General features: G+C 42.8%; 1 protein-coding gene and 1 pseudogene across 1 annotated transcript in view; both read right to left on the bottom strand.

Moving 5' to 3' along the window:
• PKD1L3 (polycystin 1 like 3, transient receptor potential channel interacting) overlaps positions 1–15,744 on the bottom strand; it is an 85,450-nt gene extending 69,706 nt beyond the window's left edge. Inside the window, exons 1-6 of the mRNA XM_007993760.3 lie at positions 15,223–15,744; positions 13,829–13,951; positions 8,812–8,928; positions 5,913–5,962; positions 2,190–2,435; positions 16–147 (exon numbers count right to left, since the gene is read on the bottom strand). Coding sequence (XP_007991951.3) covers positions 16–147; positions 2,190–2,435; positions 5,913–5,962; positions 8,812–8,928; positions 13,829–13,951; positions 15,223–15,517 — 963 coding nt within the window. The 5' untranslated portion in view covers positions 15,518–15,744. The remainder of the gene's footprint in view (positions 1–15; positions 148–2,189; positions 2,436–5,912; positions 5,963–8,811; positions 8,929–13,828; positions 13,952–15,222) is intronic.
• A 3,893-nt stretch (positions 15,745–19,637) lies between these two features.
• LOC103233184 (coiled-coil domain-containing protein 25-like) lies at positions 19,638–20,979 on the bottom strand (annotated as a pseudogene).
• Between the last annotated feature and the right edge of the window lie 737 nt (positions 20,980–21,716).

Below are 21,716 nucleotides of genomic sequence, written 5' to 3'. Positions count from 1 at the left end.
TCACCCTCCGCTTACCTGAGCTGGCTTAAAAAATCTTGGGGTTAAGGCTGTCAGTTTCTGGAGGAACTCACAAGCTTCCTGTAGTTTGTTATGAGCTTGCAAACCATGAACTGCTCTGCTGAAGTTTCCTGCTATCTCATCTATGACCTATCGGGAACAAAGAAGTTGTCAAAATTACTTCTACAAGATTACTGTAGTAGTCGGGGAGATTGTTTTAATCAAAGTTGACCTTGGATAACATTATAAACTATGAATCACAACTCTCTGAAACAGTGATTACTTTCAGAAGCTTTTCTGTGAGTGGACAGAATTTATTTCTACTTCCATACGATCGAGAAAATGAATAACGAGGTTAGACAATGATTGCTCCAAGGGCAAATGAGTCTGGAAATAAGATTTATAGCAGTAACTTTAAGTCTTAAGGCCATGAGCAAAGATGAGGGAAACTTGGAAATCAAAAAGCCAAAACCAAACTTTTCTATTCAGAAGTATGTTTTCCTGTCAGGTTTCCCTCTGTGCGTGTTTACCTCCATTCAAATGTTCATATTTAAGGCTGGGTGTGGTGGCTTATGCCTGTAATCCCTGCACTTTGGGAGGCCAAGGCAGGCAGATCATTTGAGGTCAGGAGTTCAAGAGCAGCCCGGCCTACATAGCAAAACCCTGTCTCTACTAAAAATACAAAAATTAACCAGGCATGGTGATAGACGCCTGTAGTCCCAGCTACTCAGGAGGCGGAGGCAGGAGAATCTCTTGAACCCGGGAGGTGGAGGTTGCAGTGAGCCGAGCGCCACTGCACTCCAGCCTGGGCAACAGAGCGGGAATCTGTCTCAAAAAACAAACAAGAGTTCATATTCAAGAGGTAATGACTTGAAATGACTCATAACAGGAGGTGGGAAGCAGAAAACCTCCCTCTCCCAAGAAACAAACTGAGCAAGTGGCCGCGGTCCCAATGCTTAAGCGGCCACTGCACTTGTCCTTGAAGTCCAATCCTCAGGCGATCACCGTTAATGCCAACTCCGTGGGCCATTTCTGGAGACCAGCTCACTCTCAGCCTAATTCAATCACATATTCAAGAAATCTTGATTAAATGCTGAACATTGCTAAATTCTCTTAATATTTCTAATAATTTATTATAGATTCTTTTGGATATTCTATACTTCAGGATTTCTATTTAAGGAAAAAAAAAAAACAAAACTCTTTGCTTAAACTCCTGTAGGTCAGTTTCTCCCCCCAGTAGAACACCAAATTTCCATTGCCATTGCAGGCAGATCCAGAGTGAACAGGATTATGTTTCAGCAGGGAAATGTTCAACTGCATATAAACAGGGCTCGCTTGAATTTAGGGGAAAAAAAGCGTGGGGGAAGCAGAATTATTTTCTTCAGTCAATACTGTCAAAGAGGCTTTGCCTTTTTTTGGGTGAGTTTTGCTTTGTTGCTCAGCCTACAGTACAGTGGCACAATCACAGTTCACTGCAATCTGGACGTCCCAGGCTCAAGCGACCCTCCCACCTCAGCCCCCCAAGTAGCTGGGACTACAGGTACACACCACCACACCTGGCTAATTTTTTTGAATTTTAATAGAGACAAGGTCTCATAACGCTGCCTAAGCTGGTCTCAAACCCCTGGGCTTATGTGATCCTCCACCTCGGCCTCCCAAAGTGCTGGGATTACAGGCGTGAGTCACTGTGCCCAGCTAATTTTTTTGAACTTTAGTAGAGACAAGGTCTCACTATGTTACCCAGGCTGGTCTCCAACTCCTGGGCTCAAGTGATCCTCTCACCTTGACCTCCCAAATACTGGGATTATAGGCGTGACTCACTCAGTCTGGCTGCCTTGTTGTCTATATTTTTGGGAGGAAGGAAACAAGGCAAAAAGAGAGAACAATGAGTAGAAGGAATTGTCTAGAAGTTTGCTGCTGCTGAAAAAGCAGGGTAGGTGAACAAAACCTCTTCCCCATCTGAAGCATTAAATATAAGAGCATTAAATAGCATCATTAGGGAAATGCTGGGCTGTGTATGTGCCGTCAAATTGGCCATTTCCACGGACTTGTTTAGTTTTTCTTTGGATTGGCATCTATGCTGATCTGTCAGACATTCTTAGGTGCAGTTCTACAGGGAGGCAAATGGTAAACCAAGAACTTTTTTGGGGTCCCAAAGCTACCTAGTTGTCACTTGAATTTCCCACGTTTACCTGACCAGATGCATTCTGCAATGACACTTGCAGATGAGAGGTGACGGTATTCAGATGAGCTGCTTTCTTTGGGCTTGAAGTTGTTTCTGCCAGAGATTGCCTAGCACGTGTGACAGACACAGGCGTGGTGAGCTGTGTTATCACAGGGAGAGGCTGGCTGCTGGCTTCAGATGTGGCTGTTATCTGTGATGTGGTATTTTGTAGTACTGAAGGAAACGGGCTGATGGGATGACACAGAGTCTTGGACTAAAAGATAAAAATAAAGGAAAAGGCTGAATCTGATTTTACCATTTAATAATTAAGGCAGCATTTCCCCAAATGCTCTGAAACTCTGTCCTATGAGATACTAATAAGCATTTCTGTTCAAAAATTCTGTGCTCAGAATTTTGAAATTTTGAGAAAGCTGCATATTACTTAAGATTCATGATTTATGTTAGAGTATTTATTGTCAATCATTCAACAACTGTTACACATCTACAAGCGGCTGAGGATGTTCTGGAGAACTGAATATGGCAATGAGCAAAAGGAACCAAGTTCCTGCCCTTGTTGAGCCTGTGTTAGTGGTGGAGACAGAAAGAGAAATTATGTCATGTATTAAATACGTGCTCTGAAGAAGAAAATAAGGCTAAGCAGAGAGAAAGTGGATATCATGGAGGGTGTTCAGTGGTAAGGAGAGGATTTCTTGAGACTGGGTGTCACTCTGTTTTCTGGGCTGGAGTGCACTGGCACAATCATGGCTCCCTGCAGCCTTGACTTCCTGGATTCAAGTGATCCTCCTGCCTCAGCCTCCCAAGTAGCTGGGACTACTGGCACACACCACCATGCCTGGCTACCTTTTTTTGAGATGGAGTCTCACTCTGTTCCCCAGGCTGGAGGGCAGTGGCGCCATCTCGGCTCACTGCAGCCTCCTCCCGCTGGTTCAAGCAATTCTCCTGGCTCAGCCTCCTAAGTGACTGGGACTACAGGAACACACCACCACACCTGGATAATATTTGTATTTTTAGTAGAGACAGGGTTTCACCACGTTGCCCAGGCTGGTCTCAAACTCCTGACCTTAAATGATCCACCGCCTCAGCCTCCCAAAGTGCTGTGATTACAGGCGTGAGTCACTGCGCCCGGCCTTTTTTTCACTTTTTTATAGACAGGATTTCACTATGTTGCCCAGGCTGGCCTCGAACTCCTAGCTTAAATGATCCACCCGCCTCGGCCTCCCAAAGTGCTGGGATTACAGACATGAGCCACCGTGCCTGGTGCAGATGTTATTTTTAATGAGGCAGGAAGACAAAGGGCTTTGCAGAACAGCGGCATGATTTCACTTCTGTTTTAATGGATCCTTCTGTGTCTTAAATGATCAACCATTCTGTTGAGAAGGGTCAGAAAAAGGGGCAAGAGTAGAAGCTGATCAGTAGGAGCCAAATGTAAACGTTCATTTTTTCTTTTCTTTTTTTTTTTTTTTTTTTTGAGATAGTGTCTTCTTCTGTCACCCAGGCTGGAGTTCAGTGGTGTGATCTTGACTCACCGCAACCTCCACCTACCAGGTTCAAGCAATTCTTCTGCCTCAGCCTCCCGAGTAACTGAGATTATGGGCGCCCACTATCACACCCTGCTAATTTTCATATTTTTAGTAGAGACGGGGTTTCACCCTGTTGGCCTGGCTGGCCTCGAAATCCTGGCCTCAAGTGGTCTACCCACCTTGGCCTCTCAAAGTGCGAGGACTACAGGCAAAAGCCACTGCAACCAGCCGGCAAATGTGAAAGTTCAGATGGGAGATGGTGACTTGGACCGTGTGGTGATCGTGGTGACAACGGTGAGAAGGGGTTAGATTTGGGACCTGTTAAAGACTGCAAAGTCCTCTAGTCAAAAGCCTGTGTTTTCTTCTCTTCTGGTAACATATTATAGGGGTGGAACACTCCACCTCCATTCTCTTAGGGCTCCAGCTGGGCCTGAGAATTTAACTGACATAAGATAAACAGGAGAAAAGCACACACATTCATTGAGTCCGAGTTTTACGTGGCACAAGATTCCTCATAAGAAAATGAAGACCTGAAGCAGCAGTTAGAGTCCGTCTCTCCTGTGCTGAATTGGACAAAGAGTAGTTAGTTGTGAAGAAGCAGAATCATGTGGGGAGGCTTAAAAGGTAATGTTATCTTAACAAGGTTTGTGCAGATTTCTCCGGGTCTTGACTGCTGCTCCTGGAGGATAAGAATATTGCATATTCTACATGGGAATTTTATCTCCTGTTTTTAAGAAACAGTACCAAGGTCAGAGTGCTGTTTTTGCACCTGCTGTTTTTCAAATGCCTTTAACTGAAATCATCAATATACCAGAGTGGCATATTTTTAACCCTTTCAATTTCAAGGGCTAGTGGTTGTTGCTCTGCAGAACACAGCTTGGGGAATACTGATGTGAGGGATTTTTTTTACTTCATCCCGATTGTTTTTTTTTTTTTTTATTGAGACGGAGTCTCACTCTGTCACCCAACCTGGAGTACAATGGCATAATCTTGGCCCACTGCAAACTCCACCTCCCAGGTTCAAGTGATTCTCCTGCCTCGGCCTCCTGAGTAGCTGGGATAACAGGCATGCATCACCATGTCTGGCTAATTTTTGTATTTTTAGTAGAGATGAGGGTGGAGGCTGGAGTTCAGTGGTGTGATCTTGGCTCACCGCAACCTCCACCTACCAGGTTCAAGCAATTCTTCTGCCTCAGCCTCCCGAGTAACTGAGATTATGGGCGCCCACTATCACACCCTGCTAATTTTCATATTTTTAGTAGACACGGGGTTTCACCATGCTGGCCAGGCTGGTCTCGAACTCCCGACCTCAGGTGATCTGCCTGCGTCGGCCTTCCAAAGTGCTGGGATTATGGGCATGAGCCACCATGCCTAGCCCCTGTTTTTTTATACCGTTAGAAACACTTATTTTTGCAGTAAGCATTGAGTCAAACAAATGCATATCTGTGTTTAGGCATCAACTGAAGGGTTTCTACATAGGACACAAGGGCAAGAATGCTGAGAGATTTCTTGAAGGTGAAACTTTACAGATTGTATGGACAGTTTCTACCTTTATTTTCCTTTCCCTTTCTGTTTGATGTTTACATTTTATTGCATTGTAGTTTTGTAAGATGCCACAAGTCCTTTTTGGAACGAAGCAGGGAATAAACACCCAACCAACAAATACATGATAATTACATCAGCATGACAGCCAGAAAGATAGGCTTTAGAAATTCCTATAACAAGTTTGGAGATGGTGGCTCGCACTTGTAATCCCAACACTTCGGGAGGCTGAGGCAGGTGGATTGCTTGAGGTCAGGATTTTGAGACCAGCCTGGCCAACACAGCAAAACCCCGTCTCTACTAAAAGTGCAAAAATTAGCCGGGTGTGGTGGCACAGGCCTGTAATCCCAACTACTTGGGAGGCTGAGGCAGGAAAATTACTTGAACCTGGGAGGTAGAGGTTGCAGTGAGCCAAGATCACACCACTGCACTCCAGCCTGGGTGACAGAGTGAGACCCTGTCTCAAAAAAAATAAGAAAAATAAAAAATAAAAATAAATCCTTGAAGCACCTATTAAACCCAATTTTTTTCCTGCACGTAAGTACTTTATTTTCCTTATTAGAAAACTATATTCAGAACACTCTAGAAGATCGAGCTCTGACCAGATCTACCAGGTATGACAAAGAGATCAACATTTCACAGTGTATGTTGTCAGGGGAAGTACTTACGAGATGAGCAGGAAGAGGATGGTGACATGTGGTTGAAAGAGGACCAGGCCCTATAGAAAAAAGAAAGCAGACTAAGTTCAAGTAAAAGCCTAAGACAGAAATATTTGTTTTACTTGAGGACTTCTTATTCATGGCTAAAAAATAATGCAAATTGTTTTACATAGGAAACCAAGGCCGGGCATGGTGACTCATGTCTGTAATCCCAGCACTTTGGGAGGATGAGGCAGGCAGATCTCTTGAGGTCAGAAGCTTGAGATCAGCCTGGCCAATGTGGTATAACCTCGTCTCTACTAAAAACATAATAATTAGCTGGTGTGGTGGCAGGTGCATATAATCCCAGCTACTCGGGAGGCTGAGGCAGGAGAATTGTTTGAACCTGGGAGGCAGAGGTTGCAGTGAGCCGAGATCGTGCCACCGCACTCTAGCCTGGGCGACAGAGCTAGATTCCACACCACCCCTGCCCCCCCCCCAAAAAAAATAAAGATAAGGAAGGAAAGACGAAAGGGAACCTAAGATGATCACTCAAGAACCTGGGAATGGAATCCAGAGGACTCCAAGAAAAGCAGAGCCCTGAAAATTATCAACAGCAAAATCCAGAAAAAAAGTTCAGAAAGCTGTAAATAGGTCCTTAATAGGAACGAAACAGGTTATTTCCCCAAATAAAAGGTCTCACATATTTATTATTGCATCAGCTTACGAGTGAAGAGCATAGAAACAAAGAGAAAAACCATTTTCCCAATAAAACATGCCTGAAAATGTGGTGACATATTCAGCTTGAAACGGGGAGATGACAGTGATGGATACAGAGATGACCTTGACTGATACAGCATAAGCACATGTGCCATCTTAACTGCAATTCCTTCCAGACCCAGCATGCCTCTTCTCCAGTGTCTCCTCCTGGAGTTGTACCTGATTTTATCAGTTGTATGTGATTTTATCATCCACTGGGGGAATCAGATGATTTTGCTTTTATTTCTTGGCCAGGAATCACTTGATTCTGAAAGTCTTGTGAGTAGACATGGCAAGAAACCGAGTCAACCACAGACACCATGATGATGGAGAAAGGTAGAGGGAACCAAACAAAATCGTAAGGATAAACTATTTGAAGCTAACATGCGCCAGAATGAGGTACATTAAAAGAAAAATAAACGGTATCAAAGGATTTCAAGATGACAAAAAAAAAAAATACTGCAGAAAAATTAAAATCCACCTGGGAGGGAATACTGAGCAGATGTGGAAAAATTAGTCCCTGATAAAGAAGATAAATGTAAGGTGCCCTCCTCTAACAACAGAAAGGGTGATCAACATGAAACCATTCTTTTCATTTAAAGAGAGTACAGGAAAGATACAGAGGATAGGAAGTAGCAATACGGCACATAGATACCTGATATTTCTTAAGGACAGAACCAGAACAAATGAAATAGAAGTGATACATATGTAGGATATTCTTGATTCAAGAAAGATATGTATATGTAGCATCATGTTCTAGGCACAATGAGTGAAAAGTAACCTAGATACACACTAAGAAAATTTTTGAATTACAAAAAACTTTTACAATCTGATAGAGACTTAAAAAGGCTGCCTGGAATGCGGGGACTTGATTATGGCTCTAACAGCCTCTAACTCTGGGTTTAAACTATCCTCCTGCCTCAGCCTCCTGAGTAGCTGAGACTACAGGCATGCACCAGCAAACCTGCCTAAGTTTTTTAAATTTTTATTTATAAAAGTTTTTGTAGAGAGAGACCCAGTATGTTGCCCAGGTTGGACTCGAACTCCTGGCCTCAAGCAGTCCTTCCAACTCAGCCTCCCAAAGTGCTGGGATTACAGGTGTGAGCCAACGTCTGCTGAGGGGAGATCCAGCCCGCAAATTTTATAAAGGGTTCTACATACATAAATATTAGGCATATTGCTTGTTAGGTAAATTGCCCCACAATAAGGCAGTCTACATTTTTCCCAATGAGGAGATTTTAAAAAGCATTTCTGGGGCAAGCTTGACAATATAAACTTAAAGGATGTAGGTGAAATAGTCAAATGTCTATTTAATTCAGTAATTTAGTTTTACTATGACATTTAAGCCACATGTTATGTAAAGTAATATTGGAAGCATTGCTCTCACGAAACTCACATTTCATGACACAGTTTAAATACTTCAAATGTGTCTTTAACATCATTGCATTAATTATCATCAGAACAACTTTTGGATTTAACAGTTTTCCAAAATACGTCTTTACTTCCACCTAATGCTATCACTAAATATTTTCCTACAACTCACAAGTCCCCTTTTACAAAGGATTGAGCAAAGTTGAATTTTACATTTGTTCTTCAAATATATATTCATGTCTCTAAATAAAACTTTCTAAATTGCTAAGTGATATTTAAAAGGGTGTGTTGACCAGGACGTCTAACACTTGCACTGTGAGGTCATACCCCGAGGAATGATCACGAGATCCACTTTAAATTGATCTGTTTTACTTCTTTCTTTCCAGTGATCTCTATAACCAGCCATCCACTGACATTGATTGCTATCATTTCAGGCTAATGCATCCTTCCCAAATAGTACTTGGTTTTCAAAATTAAATAAACAAGTGTTAACACCATAATTTGAAAGACTTTGCAAGAACTTTAAGACGACTTTCTCTTTGTTGATGAAAATTGTTGTGGGAATAAAACCTTGTCTTTTATTTGGGAATATATGAAAAGAAGATGGCCAAGGGCGTATCAAGAAAACACACATATAAAATGAAGGCAAAGATTGCCATAATAAGATCAGACAGAATAGAATGCAACGAATATTGGGCACGTGCTATAATACATTTCAGCATTAATTCAATCTCGTGCATTCCTTTAGCAGAAACTGATTCTATGGATTTTTAAGGTTACTAGAGGAGGAATACATTACCTGGGGGCATTTTGTCTCTTGCTATTGCAACTCCTCTTTTTATCTTCTCGGTTCTCTGGCACAAACGAGAATTATTTTCATTTCTTTCATAATGGGCATCTCTGTCCAAAACGCCATCTATTTGGAAGCCAATACACAATTTATAGGTGATAGTTATGGCTACAAGTCTATAAAACCATCATTACACGCACTTATGTGATAATTAGGAAAACACAAATTGAAAATTCCTATCGAGGTTTTAAGGACACTACGAATTCTGCAGTAGCCCTTTTGCTGTGGAGGCTGCTTACATCACATTATGGTGTCCCACATTTCAAATTAAGTCCACTAGTTGGGTCAACACTGAGAAGTTCATTAACCCATTTATGCCTAGTGTTCCATTGTTGGAACACTAAGCTTGTGGAGCTATTTACATCCTACTGCTTAAGGTCATCGCCAGGGTCTGATTTTTCACCAAAAAAGTTTGCAACCTCCAGCATAAATGGAAAATTCCATACTAAGCGTAATATTCTCCTTTGTGTTCTTTAACTCTCATTGGCAGAGATAAAAGAGTTCAGAAGGTGGGTGATAACATTCTTTTTTTGAGATAGAGTTTTTGCTCCGTTGCCCAGGCTGGAGTGCAATGGCGCGATCTTGGCTCACTGCAATCTCCACCTCCCGGGTTCAAGTGATTCTCCTGCCTCAGCCTCCCAAGTAGCTGGGATTACAAGCACATGCCACCACGTCTGGCTAATTTTTGTATTTTTAGTAGAAACGAGGTTTCACCATGTTGGCCAGGCTGGTCTTGAACTCCTGACCTCAGGTAATCTGCCCACCTTGACCTCCCAAAGTGCTGGGATTACAGGCGTAAGCCACCACGCCCGGCTGGCAATAACATTCTTGAACATGCCTCCTTTCATACATGAGCGAGAGTTTCTCACACACGCTGTTGGACACGGCTAGAGAAAATCATATAACCACGATGACTATGGCTTTGCTTAAATTCACGATCATGAAGCTCGGGCGGCCTGCCTTCACACTGCCTGGCAACCATACTGTTTCCACTCTCCCAGGTGACTCCCACTTCCCTCTTTCTACTCAACCTCCAACACCTGGGAGCCTCCCTCAGTCTCATTCTCAGGTCAGGTGATAACCTTGCTTTCTAACTCAAGGAGAATATCAGAGCAATTTAGAGTCCTTCCATGACTCTGACCATCAAATCTAGCTCCTACCAGCACCTGTACCTGTAGAGCGCCAATGCCTTCTCTCATGCTGCTACAAATCTTCCTACTCCTACCCAAAGTGAATCCCTCCAGTTGTTCGGTAGCTCAGATTAAGTACATCATTCACTGCATGCTATTTTTTCTGTCTTAAAAAAAAACCCAACAACTTATATTGGCCTTATGAACTATTGCCCCAGCTGTTTCCTGCTCTTGAGCAAAATTACCTTAAAAACTGTCCAAACTTGTTAGCTCCAATTCTTCTCCTCTCCTCTCTTTCCCTACTTTTAGGGATTGCTTTTTAAAATGTTGACAGGCCAGGCGCGGTGGCTCACGCCTGTAATCCCAGCACTTTGGGAGGCCTAGGAGAGTGTATCACCTGAGGTCATGAGTTCTAGACCAGCCTGGCCAGGATGGTGAAACCCCCCTCCGTCTCTACTAAAAATACAAAAATTAGCCAGGTGCCTGTAACCCCAGCTACTTGGGAGGCTGAGGCAGGAGAATCACTTGAACCCGGGAGGTGGAGGTTGCAGTGAGCCAAGATTGCGGCGTTGTACTCCAGCCTGGGCAACAAGAGCGAAACTCCATCTCAAAAAAAAAAAAAAAAAAAAAAAAAAAAAAAAAAAGGTTGACGTAAATTGTTTTATAATTGCTTTAGACTGTTTTGTGCTGCTATAACAGAATATCACAAACAGGGTAATTTATCAAGAACAGAAATCTAAATCTCACAGTTCTGCATGCTGGACGTCCAAGATGAAGGCACCAGCACTCGGAGTTGGATGACGGCTGCATCCGCATAACATGGGAGGGCAAGAAAAGCCCTCCTTCTGCCAGCTCCTTTTATAAGGACACCTAATCCCATTCACGAGGGAGGAACCCTGTAGGCCAACCCACCTCTTAAAGCCCCACCTCTTAATGCAATCACATTGGCAACACCTGTTTTGGAAGGGGCACATTCAAACCATAGCAATAATTATGGAAAACACTGAAAGAGTTCCAATGCCAAACTATAAAACCAGGTACATTTCGAAAGGTCTCATTTCCATCTTCATCCTTTCTGCCCTGTTTTCTCTCTCTCCCATAGGTAACCATTTCCATTAGTTTTTGTTTCTCCTTCTGTTATATTTATATGTACGTGTATGTATATAGGCAAATATATATGTTCTGTACCTTTATTATCCACTAAAAAAATCCATCATAGAGATAACCCCACTGCAGTATATGGAGATCGTTGTTATTTGCTTTTTACAACCAGTTCCTTCTTGATGGGCATGTGGATTATTCCTACTTTTTTGCTATCACAGAGAGCTACAATGAACAGCCTTATGCGTGCATCTTTTTGTACTTTTGCTGGTTTGCCTTTGGGATAGTTTCCTAGCAGTGGACGCTGGTTCAAGGGTAGATGTATATGTAATTTTGCTAGATATTGCTGAGTTCTCCTTTATTTATAAACACATAGAGCTATCTTACTGCATTCTCACTAGCAGTTTCTGAGAGTACCTATTTTCTTAAGGCCTTGACAACAGAATATGTTGTTAAGTTTGTGGATTTATGCCAATCTGATAGATGGGAAAGGGTATTTCAGTTTGTTTTTAATTTGCGTTACTCTATTTTTTTTTTTCAAGAATACTGTGTAAGTGATATGTATACTTACATCAGGGCATTTTTCTTTTTTAAAAAAATGTAACTTATTATTTTGAGATAATTGTATATTCACATGCAGATGTAAGAGAAAATGCAGAGAGATGCCTGTATCCAGTTTCCAAGGGTAACATCTTGCAAGGGTAACAACAGGATATGGACACAGATACAGTCATGTCAAAATTTTTTTTTAGTTGCTATAAGAATCCCTCACATTGACCCCCACCTTTTTTTTTTTTTTTTTTTGAGACAAGAGTCTCACTCTGTCACCAGGCTGGAGTGCAGTGCAGTGGTGCAATCTTGGCTCAGTGCAACCTCTGACTCCCGGGTTCAAGCCATTCTCCTGCCTCAGCCTCCTGAGTACCTGGGACTACAGGTGCATGCCACCACGCCTGGCTAATTTTTGTATTTTTAGTAGAGACTGGGGTTTCACTATGGTGGCCAGGATGGTCTCGATTTCTTGACCTCGTGATCCACCCGCCTTGGCGTCCCAAAGTGCTGGGATTACAGGCGTGAATCACTGTGCCTGGCCCACATTGCCCTTTTATAGCCATGCCTACTTCCTTCCTGCCCCCATGCCCTTCTTAGACCCCGACAACCACTAATCTGTTCTCCATTTCTATCATGTTATCATTTCAAGAATGCTCAATAAATGGCACCATAGAGTACATAACATTTTGAGATTGGCTTTGTTCACTTGGCATAATTCTCTGGAGATTGCTATGTGTATTAATAGTTTGTTTCTTTTTATTACTGAATTGGACTCCATGGAATCCAATTCAACAATCAGAGGGATTCACTTTGGGTAGGAGTACGAAGGTTTGTAGCAGCATGAGAGAAGGCATTATCTTGCTACAGGAACAGGTGCTGGTAGGTGGCTAGATTCAGCAGTCCGAGCCTTGGACGGACTCCAAATTGCTTTGATTTTTCTCCTTGAGTTAGAAAGCAAGGTTATCACCTGACCTGAGAATGAGACTGAGGGAGGCTCCCAGGTGTTGGAGGCTGAGTCGAGAGAGGGAAATGGGACAGAGTCACCAGGGAGAGTGGAAACAGTGTGACTGCCATGGCTGGACCATTCACCTATTGACAGACATCTGAATTGTTTCCAGTTTTGCTCTATTATGAGTAAAGCTGCTATAAGCATCTATATACATATTTTTATGTGAGCACAGGTTTTCTCTTTCTGTGATAAATGCCCAGCAACTGCTTGGTTGTATGGTTGTTTTTTATTTTTTTTATTTTTATTTTTTTAAGAAATCACCAAGGCCGGGCACAGTGGCTTATTCCTGTAATCGTAGCACTTTGAGAGGCCGAGGTGGGAGGATTGCTTGAGTCCAGGAGTTCGAGACAAGCCTGGGCAACATAACAAGACCCCATCTCCATATAAAAAAATAAATAAATAGGCTGGGCGCGGTGGCTCACACCTGTAATCCCAGCACTTTGGGAGGCTGAGGCAGGTGAATCACCTGAGGTTGGGAGTTAGAGACCAGTCTGACTAACATGAGAAACCCCCATCTCTACTAAAAATACAAAATTAACCAGGCATGATGGCACATGCCTGTAATCCCAGCTACTTGGGAGGTTGAGGCAGGAGAATTGCTTGAACCCGGGAGGCGGAGGTTTCGGTGAGCCAAGATCACGCCATTGCACTCCAGCCTGGGCGACAAGAGCAAAACTCCATGTTGGAAAAAATAAATAAATACAACAACTACACACACAAAAACGCATACATACACACATAGCTTAATCCTGATCTACTTCTGCAGAAGCGAACCTCAGATAACAGTCCTGTCACCCTTCGCCTTCTCATCTTCCTCTGCCATATTCTTTTCTCCTCCTTCTCTTTCCCATCCTTCCCTCGGAATCCCAAATGCTGATTGAATTATGAGTGTGCATGTGGAAAATGGTGTCGCCAATACAATTTCTTCCACACTCTGCCCAAGTCAAAACACGAGGAGAACATCAAGGCGCAACTCTTTCAACTCCCGTGGGGATGGATAAGGGAGTCACTCCAGATGAGTTTCTCATGCTAATCAGTATCATGAAAATCAATAGCTCTGTATCATCCCATGGTCTACCACTCACAGATTATTTAACTAATACTCTCACATGCACTCCTTATTTAGAATCAGTTTTTAAAATGTGGGTCTTTGGCAGCACGTAACTTTATCACTTACCAGTCTGGCAAATGAAATAGTGTCTCAGGAAGCAATTGTCCTCTTTGGATAAGATCCGACTGAGGTTTCTGGACAGGTAGGTGCAGCTGGGGGGCTTTGGGGCTCCGGGGGCTGCAACATCTGCTGAGGGGAGATCAGACCCAGGTGAGCCTCATACTCGAAAGCCAGGCTTTTAGATTTATTTCTTATTATTGTTTTCAAGACAGAGTCTCACTTTCTCGCCCAGGCTGGAGTGCAGTGGTGCCATCACCGCTCACTGCAACCTCCACCTCCCAGGTTCCAGTAATTCTCCTGCCTCAGCCTCCCAAGTAGCTGGGATTACAGGCACCTGCTACCACACCTGGCTAATTTTTGTATTTTTAGTAGAGAGGGGGTTTCACCGTGTTGGCCAGGCTGGTCTCGAACTCTTGACCTCAGGTGATCCATCCACCTCCGCCTTCCAAAGTGCTCAGGTTACAGGTGTGAGCCACTGCACCCGCCCCGCCAGGCATTTTTAAAAAGTAAATATGAAAGCCAAATTTGGCTGGCTTCCAATAGATAAAAATGTAGAATTTCCTCCCATAGATTATAGTTTATTTTTTTGTATGTGTTCCTTACCACAAGGCTTAGTATTACTTTACCTACACATTAATGAGGATGATGAGAATGATATAATAATGGCTTGGATTTGTCTCTAAAACTTCAAGATTATGGTGCATAGCTTTGAAAACACTGTAAGAAATACAATAGGTAGATAATCTTCCTCTTAGTTTTGTGTTAGAAAACTTAAAGATCAGAACAATGAAGAGATGTTTATTAGGAAAAAAATGACCACCAAAGGTTTCTGTCTTTCGAACCTAGCACAATTTTTTTTTTTGAGACAGAATCTTGCTCTGTCGCCCAGGCTGGAGTGCAGTGGCGCGATCTCGGCTCACTGCAAGCTCCACCTCCTGGGTTTACGCTATTCTCCTGCCTCAGCCTCCCGAGTAGCTGGGACTACAGGCGCCCGCCACCTCGCCCGGCTAATTTTTTGTATTTTTAGTAGAGACGGGGTTTCACCGTGGTCTCGATTTCCTGACCTTGTGATCTGCTTGCCTCGGCCTCCCAAAGTGCTGGGATTACAGGCGTGAGCCACCGTGCCAGGCAAACCTAGCTCAATTCTTTTAGTGAAAGGTTAGGTAAGTTAACTTTAGATGGGTTCTAGGAAAAATTGCATCACTTTTGCGACACGGACAAATCAAAGGCTGTAGCACAAAATGGAAATAATTTCAGAGGAAAGATGGTAATGAAGTAAAGTGATTGGTTTTTCTGTGTACAAAAGCAGAAAGATTAAGATTTTCTTTTTTTTTTTTTTTCTGTCCCAGAATAAAATATAACAAAGTTTCCTTCATAAACACCAAACCCTAGAGTCTTACCTGGGTAGTTTTCATCTTGATGCTTTCTCAGTGGCATTACATTTTGCCCAATCCACCACTTCTTTCCTTCTTCCAGAAAGTCCTGGATGAGATCTTGAACTTCCTGGTTCCAAATATGAGCTAGGAATCCTCTCTGCCCATGACAGTAATGCTCTGCTTCCTCAAAGCTGCAGTGAAATCTGTTAAACTGGTAACAATTATTTTGCCCATGTGGCCCTGGGCTGTTTAGTTCACTTCCTAGAATGATACTTGTTCTGATGTATAACCAAAGCCAGCTTCCTCCTTTGAAGAACATGTTCTCTGAATTGTAGCAAGAAAAAGTGTGGGGGTTTAGCAGCTGCCTGATCCTTTAAATATACATATTGACGGGCTTGTATTATTAGTGTTCTTCTTTTATGAGTTGGGAACAATTTACCAAGGATACAAAAGGTTTTGTTTTGAGGACCCAGGTGCAGTTCCTACAAGCTGAAAACAAATAGCAGAGATCAATAAAGCAATGGCCCTTTGTGTCTGGGGCCCCACCATCTGTGTCTACCTACCAAATATGACTTTAGCAAGTAGAGATAGATGATAAAGCTGAGTCTAAGCTGCACTGGGTAGAGGATGATGAATATCTAACATCTAAGTTAGTGTGGCTAAAAATTAGTAAGTGTAGCTTTTTTTTTTTTTCTGAGACAGGGTCTCATTCTGTTGCCCAGGCTGGAGTGCAGTGGCATGATCTCAGCTCACTGCAGCCTCGACCTCCCAGGCTCAAGTGATCAATCCTCCCACCTCAGCCTCTCGAGTAGCTGGGACTATAGGAGCGCACCACCACCACCACGCCCACCTCTTTTTTTTTTTTTTTTTGAGATAGTGTCTTGCTATGTTGTCCAGAGTGGTCTCGAATTGCTGGGCTCAAGACATCTGCTCGCCTTGGCCTCCCAAAGTTGGAGAATTACAGGTGTGAGCCACCACACTCAGCCATATATATATATATATTTTAAAGAAAGTCATTCTTGCAGACCCTCTAGGATTTTTTTTTTTTTCTTTGAGACAGAGTTTTGCTCTTGCTGCCCAGGCTGGAGTGCAATGGCGCCATCTCAGCTCATTGCAACCTCCGCCTCCTGGGTTCAAGCGATTCTCCTGCCTCAGCCTCCTAAGTAGCTGGAATTACAGGCATGTGCCACCACACCCGGCTAATTTTGTATTTTTAGTAGAGATGGAGTTTCACCATGTTGGTCAGACTGGTCTCAAACTCCTAACCTCAGGTGATCCACCCACCTTGGCCTCCCAGAGTGCTGGGATTACAGACGTGAGCCACTGCACCTGGCCTCATTTTTTAAAAAAGTAAATTGTATTGTGTATATTTAAGGCACACAGCATAATGTTATGGGATACATATAGATATTAAGAAAGTTACTATAGTAAAACAAACATATTCAACACCTCACATTAGTTACCCACTTTTTTTTGTTTTTTGTGGCAAGAGCAGCTAAAATCTCATCCAGCATGAATCCGGTCTACTGTATGGTTTTGTTACCTGCAGTCCTCAGGGTGCACATTACATCTCTCGACTTGTTCATCCTACATCTCTGCTACCGCCAGGACTGATTTAAATTACTGTATTCTGTCTCTTCAGTACATACAAACAGAACTAGACATAAACTCTTTTTTTTTTCTTTGATATGGGGGTCTCATTATGCCACCCCGGCTGGAGGGCAGTAGCGTGATCAGAGCTCAGTGCACACTTGAACTCCTGGACTCAAACAATCCTCTCACCTTGGCTTCTCAAACTGCAGGTGTGAGCCACCGCCCCTGGTTCATGAGCTTTATCTTAAAGCTCTTACACAGTCATAAAAACCAAACAATATTAAATGGAAGAATGAATACAAAGTAAATACAAACAAAACTGAAAACCAATGAGATCCATGTTTTGCCAAGCTCAGTAGCAGACAAACAGGGTTCTGGCCTACGACTACTCAGGTTCCTTTAAATCTGGCATGCATGCTATTTTATGATATGGGGAGGATTCAGTTCTGATAACACGTTTCTTTATTTGACTCACTAAACAAAACAAAACAAAAACAACAAAAAAACCCTTTGTTCACACAGCAGGTCATTTGGTCTCCACCTGTTGCATACCCACCCTGTGGATTACAGCTGGTTCTTTCTCGGTGCCAAAAAGTGATCATAAACTCAAGCAAATGTGGACACTGAACCACTTGGCAGGTTTCAGGGTTAAGATGGTTATCCAGATAGTGCAAATGATGCTTATGTTACTCTAAAAATCAGTACAGGAGTGGCCACCAACATTATGAAATTCTCTAAAACACAGACTGCAAGAATACATCCTGTTTAGAAAACACTGCAGTAATCAACCAAGGCCGGTGGCTCACGCCTGTAATCCCAGTGCTTTGGGAGGCTGAGGTGGGCAGATCACTTGAGGTCAGGAGCTTAAGACCAGCCTGGCCAACATGGTGAAACCCTGTCTCTACTAAAAAAACAAAATTTAGCCGGGCTTGGTGGCCCGTGCCTGTAATCCCAGCTACTCAGGAGGCTGAGGCAGTAGGATCACTTGAACCAGTTGGCGGAGGTTGAAGTGAGCTGAGATAGAGCCACCGCACTCCAGCCTGGGCGACAGAGCAACACTCTGTCTCAAAAAAAAGCCCCAAAACCAAAAAAACCAAAACACTGCAGTAATCAAATGAAAGATAAATACAGTATGATCCTCACTTTCAAAAAGTCCAATTAAGGAAGAAAAGGCACAATAATTGTAATTAATACAGACAGTGAAAAGTGCCAGCCTCGAGGGACAGCTCAGGTGCTGCCGTGAAGGTTCAGATAAGGAAGAAATTACTTCCAGCTTTTGGAATGAACACATAAAGATGGCAATATTTAGACAGATGAAATGGACATCTCGGCAGAGGAGTCGATGTGAATAAATACACAGAGGTGGGAAAGTGGAAGGTATTGATAAAGAAATACGTGTGTGTGTGTGTGTGTGTGTGTGTGTGTGTGTAGGGGGTACCTGGTGCAACAGTAGTGGGAACTGTAACCAGAAAATGGGAGTGTTTCAAATGCCAGGATAAAGGGTTTGCGGTTTATTTGGAAGTTTTCTGAGCAGAGTAGTCCACCCTTACAAGAGTGTGTGGCAATGGAATCATCTGGATGCGGGATGCTTTTGTTTTCCAAGTTCACAGAGCCTCAACTTCTAAACATCATATACGTACAAAAATAAATATACGATACAGCCACACATATGTTTCAAGCTTTTTTTCCAGATTAAAAAATGATACTTTATTATAACTTTTAAAATTGCAGAACATCAGGCTGAATATCATTAGACACATACACAAAACCACTCATTTCTTTTTTTTTTTTTTTTTTTTTCTGAGACAGAGTCTCGCTCTGTTGCCCAGGCTGGAGTGCAGTGGCCAGATCTCAGCTCACTGCAAGCTCCGCCTCTCGGGTTTACGCCATTCTCCTGCCTCAGCCTCCAGAGTAGCTGGGACTACAGGTGCCCGCCACCTCGCCCGCCTAGTTTTTTGTATTTTTTAGTAGAGACGGGGTTTCACCGTGTTAGCCAGGATGGTCTCGATCTTGTGACCTTGTGATCCGCCCGTCTCGACCTCCCAAAGTGCTGGGATTACAGGCTTGAGCCACCGCGCCCGGCCAAAACCACTCATTTCTAAAGTCATCTTCTATACCCTCTCAAAATTTGGCCAATGAATTATGCCTCAGGGAATTTTCCAGTTCAACCCCATACATAAATGGAAACACTAGCCTTTTGGTTTTGCCCACAGTTCCAAAGTGCTATTACACGTGGAGTATATGCTGCAGGAGGTCATTCTTGCTGCTGTGGGTGTGAGTAAAATGTCCATCTGTATGCCTCTGGTCCTGCAGGCTTTGTTCTCTTTCTCCTCATTTTGTCTCCTTCTACAGGGGTTGCCTTACATACTGCAATCAAAAGACATCTTCTGCTCAGAATCACAACAGATAGTGAGAGGTTCAAGTGAGAAGTAATGTTACACAGTAAGTTAGTGAATTTACAATAAGAAATTGAACTCTGGGGTTACAACTCAAATATGATTTCAAGGTAAAGAAAATAATTACTTGGCTGGCTGGTGAAATGCTTAGTTCCTTCTAAAATCATAATTGCAATATGGACTTCTGCTTCATGCTGCATCCCAAGGCACCAATCAGCTAACCTACATCTCCCAAATGATCAACAGAGCATTCCTTCCTATTTTACCCTCAGTGCTGAGAAATTACTCCTGAGCCCAGAAGTTGTTGCATAGGTGACTTGGGTGACTTGGTGCTCAGGCAACAACTGCCACAGGCCCCACCTTGATGAACACCATCGATTTATTTAAATATGATGATACTAAGATGGAGTCCCCTGCTCAGAGGAAGCAAGGACGTAAAAGCTGGGACAGGCTGCGTGCAGGGTCACTATACTAACAGACCCAGATGACACGATGGAACGTGAATACTGAAGCCAACAATCTTCTGGAAATCTCTTTTTCAAAACTCATACACCATTTTTTCTAACGGCGAAATCAGGGACAGGGAAACATTCGCATAATTACCCATCAACATGTTCTTCTTAACAGAAGTGAAGATTATTTTAAGAATATGAAAAGTGTTTCAAGACACCTGTTTTCAGGGATAGACCACAGCAACAGAAGTACTTTTCAGAGTTAGTTCGTTTTAAAGTCTAGCTCAAGAACAAGGGCAGCTGGCTTTCACAAGGTACCAAGACATGTTCTAGCCAAAACATTTTCACTTTAAGTTATATGCAGTCAAGTTCAACTATTTTATACATATCTGATCCTTTTATGTCAGCAAAAAAGGTAAAATTTTTTTAAAACTCCAAAGTCAATCATTTCTGGGTAGGATGAAAGTAGAATTTTGGTTGTATTTTATACTTCAGAACACAGATGAAACCAAAAGGTCTGCAATTGTCTCTACATTCACATCTTTCAAAGGTCCTTTTCTCCTGTTACATGAATTCATCTGAATCACTGCCATCCTGATTTGAAGACATATTTTCAACTTTCATTCGTGATGAATAGCTCCTAAGTTCATCCATTTCTCTCTTCTTCATATTTTCTTTTTCTCTCTTTTTCATTTCCTGAATTTGGGCTTCTTTCTCATTCTTCTCTTCACAATCTCTGCATTCTTTCTCTGCTGCTAGGTCTGGGAACCGCTCCACTTTGCTTTTTTCTAATCGGTTTAGGATCTCATTTACTTTCTTCTCCATTGTCACAATTTTTACATCCTTCTGCCTGTGAAATACTATCTGCCCCACATCCACGTCAGCTGTTTTCTTCAGATTAGACCACAGCATATATACCACATTAACGCTGTTTATTTTGCAGCCTTGAATGCTATTGGCCTTCACAAGTGGGCACAGTCTATCAGCACTTCCTTTGGAATGTCTTCTATATTCTCTCCCTTATGCAACCGAAGGTACATATGAGCCAAAGAGACTTTGGCCACATGAAACCAGATATATTGAGGCCAATCATGCTTGATCAGATCTTCATGATGATATATGGGTTGGTAGGAGAGAGATAGAACTCAAGGGCGAGCGCGGTGGCTCACGCCTGTAATCCCAGCACTTTGGGAGGCTGAGGCCGGTGGATCACAAGGCCAGGAGATCCAGACCATTCTGGCCAAAATGGTGAAACCCTGTCTCTATTTCAATTTATCCTTTCCCATGTAAATAGTGCAGGCAGATGAATTAACGCTGCTGCTGGTGAAGTAGAACACCATGATCCTGGTAGTGGTGCAAGGACTCCAGCACGGAGCAGCTGTGCTCAACTGCGGCGGCCGCCTGGTCCCTGGAACTCTTTTTTTTTTTTTTTTTTAATGCATTACGGAAACTTTTAAATGTGATTTTTGTACATAAGGAGTATGAGAGTAACCCTTTTACAAACGAACCTAATTTACTAGAACAAACAATGACAAAACTGAACTGATATTTGATGTGAATCCATAGGAGTTTAAGCTTCAAATCCAGCCAGAAGTTTGTTACAATCTCCGTCAGCTTTGCATCTGAGTCTTCTGAGATCTTTCCATCAGCCCTGATAGTGCCCAGCAGGGCTTAGTGCTGGCTGACAACACGAGACAAGAAAGCATTCTCAAATTTCGTAATCTTGCTGGGCTCCAGTTTATCACGATACCTCCTTTACACCCACATAGATAACAGCCACTTGTTCTTCAGTAACCATGGGAGAACACTGTCCTTGCTTCAGCAACTCAATTAGACGCACACCACGACTCAAAAGTTGAGTGGGAGCACTGAGGTCAGAACCAAACTGGGCTACTCAGGAGGCTGAGGCAGGAGAATGGCGCGAACCCCGGAGGTGGAGCTCGTAGTGAGCTGAGATTGCACCACTGCACTCCAGCCTGGGCAACAGAGCAAGACTCTGTCTTTAAAAAAAAAAAAAAAAAAAAAATCACCGCAGTAAACCACACTCCAACAGGGCTGCACACTCAGGGTCTTGATG

This window comes from Chlorocebus sabaeus, chromosome 5 (assembly GCF_047675955.1).
Source record: "Chlorocebus sabaeus isolate Y175 chromosome 5, mChlSab1.0.hap1, whole genome shotgun sequence".
Classification (NCBI taxonomy): domain Eukaryota; kingdom Metazoa; phylum Chordata; class Mammalia; order Primates; family Cercopithecidae; genus Chlorocebus; species Chlorocebus sabaeus.
Note: the sequence above shows the minus strand (reverse complement) of the source record. Positions and strands in the feature narration are given on the sequence as shown.